The sequence below is a fragment of the Rhinopithecus roxellana genome, chromosome 5 (assembly GCF_007565055.1).
Source record: "Rhinopithecus roxellana isolate Shanxi Qingling chromosome 5, ASM756505v1, whole genome shotgun sequence".
NCBI classification, from domain to species: Eukaryota; Metazoa; Chordata; class Mammalia; order Primates; family Cercopithecidae; genus Rhinopithecus; species Rhinopithecus roxellana.
Window position 1 is genome coordinate 93319524 of NC_044553.1, and position 12281 is coordinate 93331804.

At 31.5% G+C, this 12281-nt stretch overlaps 1 protein-coding gene across 3 annotated transcripts in view; it reads right to left on the reverse strand.

Moving 5' to 3' along the window:
* Nucleotides 1-215: 215 nt before the first annotated feature.
* PPM1A (protein phosphatase, Mg2+/Mn2+ dependent 1A) overlaps nucleotides 216-12281 on the reverse strand; it is a 46974-nt gene continuing 34908 nt past the window's right edge. For all 3 annotated transcript variants that reach the window (XM_030930072.1, XM_030930073.1, XM_010363118.2), the window contains 3 exons: nucleotides 9355-9463; nucleotides 7824-7881; nucleotides 216-6807 (listed from right to left, as the gene is read on the reverse strand). In XM_030930072.1, coding sequence (XP_030785932.1) covers nucleotides 6778-6807; nucleotides 7824-7881; nucleotides 9355-9463 — 197 coding nt within the window. In that variant the 3' untranslated portion in view covers nucleotides 216-6777. The remainder of the gene's footprint in view (nucleotides 6808-7823; nucleotides 7882-9354; nucleotides 9464-12281) is intronic.

The following is a 12281-nucleotide window of genomic DNA, read 5'->3' on the forward strand; positions in this document are numbered from 1 at the left end:
AATGTTTCATGACAATAACCATCAACTGAAACTTTTTGGCTTTCAGTAAACTTCCTAAAATCAGGAAGGAACAAATCTAGTTCAAATTCTATCAGATTTATCTCTCAGTTGAAAAAAAATCTTTTAAGGTCTTCCAATAACTAATTTCAAATTTTCCAGGTTTCTTAGAATAAAAATGCTGCTTGCAATATTAAACAACCATAAATACACACACATTATGCAATTGCCTGTTTATTTAGTGGCACCAGTTTTGCAAACTAGAAATTATTTCTACTTTTCATCTAACATACAATCTGCAACCATTAGCAGGCTGAATGCAATTTTTCAATGAATTTGAAAATAAACAGTACATTCTTAAAGTTAGAACTGAATTCACATATTTTCTTTGGACCAGGAAATAATACATAATACAAAATATACATTTATGGAATTTCTTTAAAAGTGTGGATCACATAAACTGCAAAGTGGGTGAGTTGCTATGAAGAATTTTGTTACACACTGTAGTTAAGAAAAATATTTCTGCAATTATATTAGTCTTAACATTTATAGAGTTTAAAAAATGAATCTCTATATAATGCAACATGCTTTTAACATGTACATATCTCTCCACTCATAACGTTTATACAAATTAAGTGACATAACTCATTTCAAGAGTGAAATCAATCAGTATTGGGGCATATCACTACAAACAAGGTACTTTCCTGCAGATATGCTATTAAGTCAGTCAAGGGAGAACCAGGTAAGACAATGGTTTCTATGTTCCAGAAGTCCCACAAATGACAATAAGCTGTAATTAAACATCTGATTTTGGCAACAAATGCAAAATTCTATGTTTGTTACATTGTACTTACTATATTTTAGGAATCTCATTAACTGTGCATTGGTGGAGGTTGTCCGTGTTGGATGTTATTTTAACATCCTGAATTAGTACATAAATAACCTAATTCCTTAGAATATAAATTGAATTAAACATTTAATGAATTCTAATACTAGAAAGCTCAAAACATTAAAACCTGGAGATCTGACAGGTAAATGTATTACTTGTTAACATAGTATATCTGCATTATGAAGGCCAAAAATGTTCCAGATACATTCAATTTCTGTTTTATCTCTTTTCTATTGAATTTCTAAAGTGGTAAATCTTAGAGAAAGACATTAATGTCCAAAACTTCTGAATACTATTTTTTTCACCTTTTAATCACTTTCCCCCCAAATATAGTATTTTTAAAAAGGTGTATTTTAATGTCAGATTCTAGCCAGGCCCCCCATCTACCTCTAGAGTGAAACAATTCCTTAAAATAGACTCAAGTTATTTTCATGCCCTTGAAATAATATTTTTGGGCTTTGCAGGAAAAGGGATGATGCCCTACTGTACTTTAGAATGGGCTCTTAACCATGGGGTCTCCATGAACCACTACAATATTGTAAACTTTAGGGAGATATGTATGTTATATATGCATTTTCCTGGGTAAAGGAGTCCCTAGGATTCATCAGTCTCAAAAGGCCTGTGACCCCAAAAGGTTAAGCATTGCTAAAATGATTTTGTGTCATTCACTGTACCTAATTAGGATATAACTAATTTTGTTCCGCAGCTACCCAATCTTTTACATCAATCTAACTTACTTTAGATAGTACCATACAAATGCACATTACTAAATAGTCTTATACTGGATCAGGAGGACTATATAAAAGAAAAAGAAAAACTCTAAACAATTTTTCTAAACATTTAGTTTAATGAGAAAACCGTTAGTTGAAAACTGGGTTTTGGAGCAATGAAAAGAAATGAAGGGTTGGGTTTTCTAGTGAAGAAACACTGTATTAATTCTTCTCAGTTGTTTCTACGACGAAGAATCAGTAACTCTTACTAATTTCCTTGCTGGAAAAATCAAATTTTCTGAAGCAGCAAAGGTTGATTCTTGTTGGTTTATGTGACACAATCGTTCTTATAAATTTACAGCCAGGTACAAAGAAGACTTTCCTATGGCTTTTAAAACAATTAAGAGTAATTCTTCCCTAGCTATCCCACTGCCATTTCCCCATTCCTCCATCTCCCAAGTTTTCTCATTTTCAGCCAGGTTTAACACAGTATTAGCTGGCCTTGATGAAGTAACACACTAAGCTTTCTTGCTCAAGAAAATGGAATTGTCCTGTTTCTGTTTGAAAAAAAGAGAAAACACCAAGAGGAAAGTAGAGGAAACGAGGGCAATATTTCGTGCAGGATAAGGAAGAAAAAAAGTCAACATTATCAACTTAAACAATCCTTTTTCTCCATCTCATAAAAATATAAGCTGTCAACTACAATTTCAATACCATTATAAGTTTTTCTAATTAGCACTCCTATCTGCTAGTAATATAAATAGGAAAACAGTGAGAGCAGAAGCCACTATCTTAATATACAGAACAACTGAAAGGGAATCTGTGAACAAAATTACAAAATGTTCATTTGACAATGAATTGGAACCAATGCCTCTCATCATTTCTATTGAGCGTTTTGACTATCAGTAATAACTAACATTTAACTGAGACTTATTATTTTGATCAACAAAACAATACAGTATTATACATTTTGAAAATGTATTCTTAAATATTTCAAGCATATTCCAAGGTAATATACAATTTAAAACATATATAAACCAAAACACATGGCACATAACTGAAGGAAGTAACACCAAATTAGGCTTCCAAAATTTTGAACTCTTAAGAAGGCTTCCTAATGCCTAAAAGAAAAACTAGAAGACTAGATATTGAAAAAATGGTAATCTCACTAGCAGTATCTGTGAGCAAAAGTATATAAAACTCTTTAAGGTCCCTTAGAAGAAAAACCTCAAATGAGAAACAATTATATACTAAGATATTTACACATATTTTCTAATACAAAATCCTAATACTGTACAAACAGCCAAGTTTGAACTAAAAGTATATACCATGAAATTCAAAATTAAAATAAAACAAAAAATGGAGAAAAAAAGCAGTACCCAATTTCAACAGTTCTTTCAGAAATCACAAGTTGAACTCCAAATGAGTTTGTCCAGTAAAGATGGGCAGTGAAATTATTTTAAAATATTAAAACATAGTAATAATTTGGCTAAAATTTGACAATAACACTGGCAGTGTATTGCAAAAACACAGAGTTCTAGACCTAAGATAAATTTAGCTAGAGATATTTACATTTTTAAATGCCTTAAACTCAAACTCCACCTACATTTCCATGGCTGGAGAATTTTCAGAAATCTATTACCTATTCCTCTGAGTTACTGCTGTCAGCAGGAAGAATAAAGGCCATTCGATAAATGCAATCAAGCATACTGAATGGGCTTAAGCCTCTTCAGTCCAATTTTATTCTTATGCTAAGCAAAATTTTCTTCTGAATGATTTTTAACTTCGGAGAGAAGAAAATAAACTGGAGAAGAGTTTTCAGGTGAGTAAAGGAAGTTTATAAACAAGCTCTTTAGGGCAGGGACCTGCCTTGATTAGCTAAGTACCTGGTAGATAACGGGTGGGCAATAGCTTTTTTTTTTGATGAGTGATCCAGTTATAATACTAACATACACTAGATTATAAATTGTCCAAATGTAAACTTGAAGCCAAGGATCTACTCATTTCTTTACAGTCCCAAGGTGCTTAGCCTAGAACAGTGTTTTACCGATAATACTCGAAACATTTTGTAAAAAAAAACTTACTAAGTTATTAGCTGGGTTACTATATGGTCATATGAATGATCACTAAAAGTACTGCTGTAATTCAGATTACTTGAATTACATAACTAATTTATTACTTCATCCAAATTTCTTAATGTTGAGATTAGTATAAAAAACTAAGTGGCTAGAGCAGTTGCATTAAGTACTCTAGAAGCAAGTTAATGCACAATAAAGTAAGTGTTTGAGATACTTCCAAAGTTGAATTAAGTATCACTTTGATTTTTTAAAGTAAGCGCTAATATTGATAACTGCTTCTATTGTCTATAAAAGTATATTCCCAAGAAAGTGGAAATTAGGAGATTCTACCCTGTTAAAACAATGAAAGAAGGGTCAGTGAAATTTTTTAATATTAGGGTAAAACAAAGCCTGCTACACAAAATGTTATTTCCTATTCATAGCAGCAAATAAGACATTTAAGTGATAAAAGTATATTTTGAGTACTGTATTATCATCACACAAGAACTTTTTCCCTCCAAAGAACAGAACACATCAAACATTTTTGAGGCATTGCCCTGAGATGCTAATTAGCACAAAAAAAGGGGATGGGGGTGAAGAATTTAAGTGGTACAAGAATGAAGTGCACAGTAGAGGTGCAAAAGTGCCTTTAAAACGTACGGTTGGTTTCCCCCACTATTACCTCCAGGAATCAGGAACAGTCTGCTGTTATAATGTATACTTCCTTCCTGTATTTTTATAGTAAAAAAATTATTAGTATGGCAGTGCTGATTCATGTGGAAAAGATTTAGTCTTCTCAGATCACTCAAATACAGTTCTCTCTTGTTTCCAAGCCTAATTTCAATACTAATAATTTTGACAGGAGTATTTTAATTTTCTCTTGTTTAAAGACTCAAAAAAAAAAAGCCGTAAATATGCTGTTATGGTTTGAAATATAGCTTTCCATCACATACTCTACTTGTGATTTAAGTTGTGCATCTCAAAAGATTACACAGTCCAGTTCAAAGTTTTGCAATTTCTGGAACTAAAACTGTCAGTCTACTTAAAATATTAAGGAACTGGCTTGTTATAGTAGGGATTTAGCTTTCAGTACCAGCATGTCTGGTAATTAAGTCTATAATACAAGCACTGATATTCATTAAATGCACATTTAGATACTTGCAAAGCCATAACTTAGAACATTATCATACTTCGCACTCTACCACAGATTTAGACATTAAGTATTTATTGTAAGTATGGAATTGGTTCTGTAATTTCAACTGATATGAATTTCTAAATATAAATAGTACTTCAGTTTTTCTTCATTCATGCTGGAATAAGATATAAATTAAATACAATTAAGTTACATTTAATCACCTCACAAAATAAGAGGGATAATGAAAAAATTTTGCTGGTATTTAACTACTTAAATCTGAGACATTTCACATTACTTTCCCCACTACTCCCCTAACTTTACATTAATTTTAAGGCTATATATACAAATATGCATATTTCCAAGTTAGGGAAAAAACAAATATAACAAAATGGACTATACTGGTTTTTATACACAAAGTTTTGATTTTGTATTCAATGTTGTATTTTAGTCTTACATTTTAATAGTTTTCTAGTGGGAATCTGCCTACTGAATGATTACATGGTGATAAATACAATATTCAACCGAAAGAGACAAAAATACAGAAGGGCACGAACAGTAATCTTTTCAATGTGACAGATTTTAAAACTTACTTTCACATGCTTAATCAGAGGAATTTAAGCCTAAATTAAATTAGGTTATTTTTACATCTACAATTCCTTAAGCTTTGAAAGTTATTTGTAAAGGCCAACGGCTAAATATTATCAACATGCTATATTTCAAATCACAAATACATCTTAACCACTTGGATTCTAAAGACATGGGCCAATTAAAAATCACGGGCAAACACACACAAACACACACACACACCCCTACCATAGAGTGTTAGATTGTCAAACTTTGACAATTATTTTAATTAAACTGAGGCAAATCCAAGCTGATACACATCTTAATGAAAAATAAGCAGCCTGAAAGAAACTATTTAAAAAACAGATTAAGGTACAACCAAAAATTAAATCTTTTAGTCTTTCTAATGGAAGGAAACACTTTCATCTATGCCTTGAGTAACAGTGTTGTCCAATTAAAAGAGACTAACATCTTTCCCTATGAGAAACGTCTCATTACAATGGCACAGTGTTTTAAAAGGCCGGGGTAAAAGAGGAATTACACATACATGATTAAATTTCTTGTTTGTTAAATCAAGCTTTATTGATAAAATGGAATTCAGAATATCTTACTAGGAACAGCAGCAGGCCCAGCCAATCATGATAGCAAAAATGTGGCAGTTTCCTACTATATGTAGGAAGCTGCTGCTTATCAATTAGTAATTAAATGTAAGGACTTATAAAAGAGGTGCAAAGAAACAAGGCATTTAGCCCCAAGATTGAGATTCTTACAAATACACTGTATTATTACCTGCAATACTCATGGAAACAACGAAGGAACATCCTGAAAGACAGTTAAATGAAGGGACTGGCTTTATCAACAATGCCAACTCCCCTACCAAGAACATTTAAGATAGTTTTCAATAACTCCTTGGATGTTCAGCTTTGTAAGATTTTGAGATTATTTTCCATAATCATCTGCACATTTGAGCGTCTAGCTGACATGGCTGCTGCTCTCCCTGTTCCAACCCCAAGTCCAAACACAACATGACTTGAAACGGCTATATATCTGTTGCATCACACAATAACCCAAACATTTCTTGTAACTTTGATAATGATTTAAAGCAGTTCATAATTAAATATGAGCATTTTGTACAAGGACAATTACACTTTACAAAAAAAACAAAATCATACAACAAAAATTGCTGGAGTCTGATTTACAACATGAATTATGGTTTGAAATCACGTTTACATAAGTCTCAAATTTACAAAAAAAAAAATCAGTTCTGGGCTAGCTGTTGTACTGCTGAAGTTCTCTGATGTAATCATTCTCACCCATGTCATATCCCCTTCCTTAAAGTTGAGGATGGATGTTAAAAGGTTCAACAAAGTTGAGCTGTACTCTCCTTTGGAGGTGAAGGTAAACTCCATGACTAGATGAGCAGTTTTACCACATATCATCTGTTGATGTAGAGTCCTTTATAAAAGGAAGCAAAACAAGGAACAACGTTAAAATTTAGCAGTGCCAAAATACACCATACTTTCTGAATAATGGAGAAAGATAATGTTCTGTAAAGATGACTTTCAGAATATAAATGTTTTTTAAAGTATATAAGTATATATGTGTATATATGAAATATCAATGTTTAATCTGTTCAAAGAATTGTTAATCCTTTGTTTTGTTTTTGGAAAATATTTGAAATATGGTTTTATGGTGAGGCTGACCAAATGTATTACTAAATCAATAAATCGATTAAAAAGAATTTTTTCTTTAATGAAATCCAATACAGTTTTAGAATACCACTTTTATAAACCTTTATTGCATCAGAAAAGATTAAGAACTCAAGATGAGATGTGAAGAAGCTTCATAATGCAATACATAAAATATTTCAGAGCTGTGCCCACATGATTTTTACGTTATCACTTTTCTATAAACATCATACAACAGAATTGCAATAGAACACTTAACTGGAGAGTATGGCATTCTAATGTCTATTTATGCAAACAATTCTGTAATATTTAAGTGAAGTGTATACTTCGGGATTCCTGACAAAGGTAATTCCAACCATATAAACTATTTAGTGGAGACAAACATTCTGAAGTTCTGCTGCAGCTGCTTACAAAACTCAGAATAAGACAAGATTCTGAGTAGAGATAGTCCCAACTTCGGAAAAAAAAAAAAAAAAAAAAAAACCATTTAGTGGAGGCAAAGCAAACCTTCTGAAGTTGACTGCTTGTAAAGACTTAAACAATCCAGAATAATTCAAAAGGACTTTCTTCTTTTTTGAGAGAGGTGGCCACTCACCATGATTATGTCCTCAATCACTAGAACTGTGGTGCAGGAGAGATCAGAGCAAGCAGAGTTCAAAGCAATCAATCAGGGGTGTGTGTAAGAGAATGGGTACAGTGAACAGCTCTGCAAAAACAGGTAGGAAGGATATGCATTTAGAGTGGAGGGGAAGGGAAAGCAAAGGGAGCTAAAATGCTACTTACAGTGTCATCATTTTTGTAAGGATTCAGTCTATTGTAAACGGCTTCAATAACATTCCTCCTAAGTGTAAAAAAATGCAGAAAATTAATTCTTCAGAAAGCAAAACACTGCTTAGTAACTCATAGCCAGGTGTTTATTAAAATTTCTAAGATAATCTTATACTCAGAAATTATTTTAGTTCTATTTCTTGCTGTCAACAGTGACCCTCATTTTAAGATATTTGGGCCCCTATGTTAAGTAGAGGTGAGTTCACTCTAAAACGTCTTATAACACTCTACCAACCCAGTTAATAGAAGGCTAAAAATTACAGATTAAAAAAAAAAAAAAGTCTATATAGTCTATCTCCATTTGAACTGGTTTAAATGGTTATGAGTCATCAATGGCAATGCCATTCTTAAGATATAATACTAACATAAGCTAGGTAAGAGTTGCATTGTAGTTTTGAAGAATCAGAGTATACTTTATATTAAAGCTTCTACTTTTCTTAATGCCCTTTTCAATAGTTCTATTAAAACTGAAATGTCAAATAAGACATTTCCATGACAAGTCTAGGAATTAGTTTTGAGTAACACTTTAAAAATCTGTAGTGTATTTACAAGTTATAGTCTCCCTACTTCCAAAGTTGATTTGACGTAATTTTATAGATCGTTTCATAGAAAGCCATATGGAAAAAAAGTTTCCAAGAAATAAAAGCTTCAAACAGGAAGTTCTACAATCACTAGTGATTACAAAGAACATGGTCACACTTGCAAAACACGGTAGAGAATCGAGAAAATTAGTCAATAATGTATCTTCACTGTAAGTACAAGAGGTCTTCACTTGTAGTTTTAGCACATTTACTCTATATCCAAATTCAAGCCAAAGGTATTTGCAAGTTTTATGTTTGTAAGTCAATTATATGGATATTTGAGGTAAAAATGTTTTAAGCCTTGGAACTGCTTGAATTTCCACTTTATTATGTAAAGATGTAAGCTTAATATTTAACACAAAGTAGTCCAATTCTATGAACTGAAGTAGAAAGGGAAAAGACAAGAAATATATTCTTCTTCCCTGACACCTAAAACCAACTAACCAGCAATCAACAACCAAAAACACTGGGAAAATCAGACATAGAAACATCGTCCATAAGAGGAAAGGGAATTTTCAGGGTGTTAAGTTACTCAGGGATTGACCAAATCAAATTATACTACTACTAACGATGACACTTAGAATTTTGTAAATTTTTAATGTAGTGCTATGTAATTTAGTTTAAAAATTCTTTCAGTATATTATCTTGTTTATGCTGTATGAGGAAATCAGTGCCAACCAAACTTCCAATAAAGACAACCCTCACTGCAATTAGTTACAATGATACTGATATCTAAGTCTAAACAAGCTCTACATAGTCTAACACTAAAAAAAAATTGAAATCACAGATTAAAACACAGATAAATGCATCAGTTCAGAAATTAGGTAAACACACATTTTATCAATAAATACCTAACATTTTCATACACTGACATAAAGCGTAAGAGTGTACAGAATGTAACTTACTTGCTTGCCAATTCACCCCCTGGTGGGAGGCTGGGGATGTTCTCACTCGCTAATGTGCGCATCACATGGACTAAGTCGGGGACGCCTTCCCCCTGCTTCTTTATGATTTCTGGGAATCAGAAGTACTTTTTTTGTAAGTGTTATCCAAATTTAATTAAAAAGAAAACCGAAATAAAGATAACCTAGCTTTTTAAATATGGCATTTACCACATCTGAGATATTTCTAATCTGGTATTATTAAAAAAAAAAAAAAATCAAGTTGACCTTTGAAGATTTATGACAAAAAATGCATAAAATGACACATAAGATTAACTTCAAATCAAAACTAAAATATGAATATTTCATGTTAAATCAGCATATTATATAATCAAGGATATGTGTGCACAAGTGAGAATATCTTTTCTTAAGATGTCAACTAGTTACTTCTTACATCACTTCTGTCTTTAGACTGGAAACATGTTTCCTGAACTTTGCCCTATATAATATACCGCGTGGAATTTTAAAAAACAATTTCAAGATTTGAAAATAATAACCCTTAATTATAGGGGAATTTATAGATTATACACTAACTCAATTATTTTATGTATATATTTATATTTGTAAAATGATATTTAAATAGCATCCACAGATTATGTACTTGAACATCACTGTCTCAGTTTAATTCTTCTCTAAAATATCTTTAAACAATATACTGTATAGATATATAATACCATTTCCTTCATTGATTACTTGAACAAAGCCTTGAATAGAAAAGGCCTAAATTTCCTTACACAACGCTTAAAAAGAGAACCATTTGATAAACCATACAACTGCATTTAAAAGAATTTTAAAATATACAGTTATTAAAAGGGCACAGCAATATGTGATCTGTAGTGCTGCTGTGCAGATGCATACTGTTATTCACATCACAGAATATAAAAAATTATGAACAAAGAACCTTACAAAGAACTCTAAAACTATTCCTCTAAGTATAAAAAGTCTTCACTTGCAGTTTTAGCACACATACTCCACATGCAAATTCAAGTCAGAACTATTTGTAAGTTATATGTTCAAGTTTTGTTGAGTTTTTGTTTTTCAATGTTTACAGTAAGAAATGGTATTTTCTTCGTCATTAGTGGGGCAAGAAATCATCATTCTGCTTCTCAATTTGTAAATACCTTTGAAAATAACAATGCATATAAAGATTCATCCTTCAATCAGGCCTCACAATTTTTAAAGAAGACATGGCTACCCATAATATTTCTTTAAATGGTTCAAACTGTCCTTTTAGAATAAAGGCCAAATTTTTACCATCTATTACTTTTTTGCCTTAAAAAAAAAAACAGTCTTAAATCTGAACAAAAAGCAAGGATCTCAGATTTGGTTTGCCAAGTTCCTTTATTGTGTAATCTTTAACATCTAGTATATTTGTTCTACATGGTTCTAATGCTGGAAATCTGCTGTACAAAAATAAAGGGATTTGATGTTTACCTAAACTGCACAATTTCACAATCTAAAACTAATACACTTAACATACAGTCTCCACTAAGCCAATACAATTATTTGGATAGATAACTAGATACAATAGAAATAAACACTGATGATAAGTTGAATCAATAATGGTTTCAGGTCTAAAAAACATTACCTTGAATCATCTATACTTGATGTATCTTACATGTCTTTTGTTAAAATATAAATTAGGATATTTTAACTGTGAAGAAAATTACAGGAAAACAAATTCTCATAAAAAAATAATGTGAAGTTTTAAAAACAGTTAATATCTCCTATTCCACGTGGGACAACACATTTAAACTACCTGAACATTCATACTATACTAGCCTTGCTTCTATCTGCTTTCAAAAAAGAAAAAGAAATGAATTTTAAGAAATATTCCTTTAATTTCTGTTATCTATATGTTTTACTTAGAATTGTAAAGACTGAATGCTTCTTCTAAAGAATATTTATGTATAGAAGATCCATGTTTCACATACATATACACAAACACATTCTGCTCCTTTCCACTCCCCTCCACCAAGCTTCAGGGATTCTATCAGTTATCTCCAAATTAGCAACTTTAAAGCTAAGGTAGTCAGTAGCAAAGATTTTGAAAATATATACATAAAAGTATAATTTTAAATTGCCTTAGAAGGACCACAAAATTAATAGTAGTATAAATTATGAGCTGAATCTTTTCACACCCCCAGAGAGTCAAGTATTTAGAAGGGAACAAATAAGAGAAAAGGAGAGCTGGAAGGCCTTTCCTTTTCTATATTGTGGACAGAGAAGCCAAAAACGTTCCAAGCAAATAAAAAGAGGTTTAGTAGGTCACAGCAATCTAGTGAAGGCATGTATTTAAAGAAAGAGAGAGAGAGAAAAGAAAAAGGCATTCGGGTGCCTGCTTTGGAAGCTGAAGGCAGTATTTTTCACTGAGGACATACAACAACTTTTACAATACAAACAGTTACATTCTATGTTTTAAAATAGCAGCAATTTTAATATAGTATTTAATCTCTAGTTGCAGTCTCATCAAATCTGAGTAAAAAATACCATATTTAATTTATGACAATCTCCAACTGAATGGTACAAGTATAATAACACTTTAACATATCAAAAATATTGAGTATTAATGTAAATTTTGTCCAGGTGGCAACTCTTGCTTGATAAGAAATATGAAACTTATTGTAACAAAATTACGTAAAGTGAGTATTTCATAATTCCATCTAAAACTTAAAGAGTACACATTAAAGAAAAAAGCAGCAATTCATTTCTAAAATTGGATCCCATTTCATAGTAAAAATATTAAAATACTTATTATTTCTTTAAACCAATAAGAAAACATATGTGCCCAAGTTAAAGTGCCAATACATTAAATATCAACTTATCCCTATACATATTATTCTTATGAATTTATATTTTCCCACTAATCAACAGTTTGAACCAATGATTGT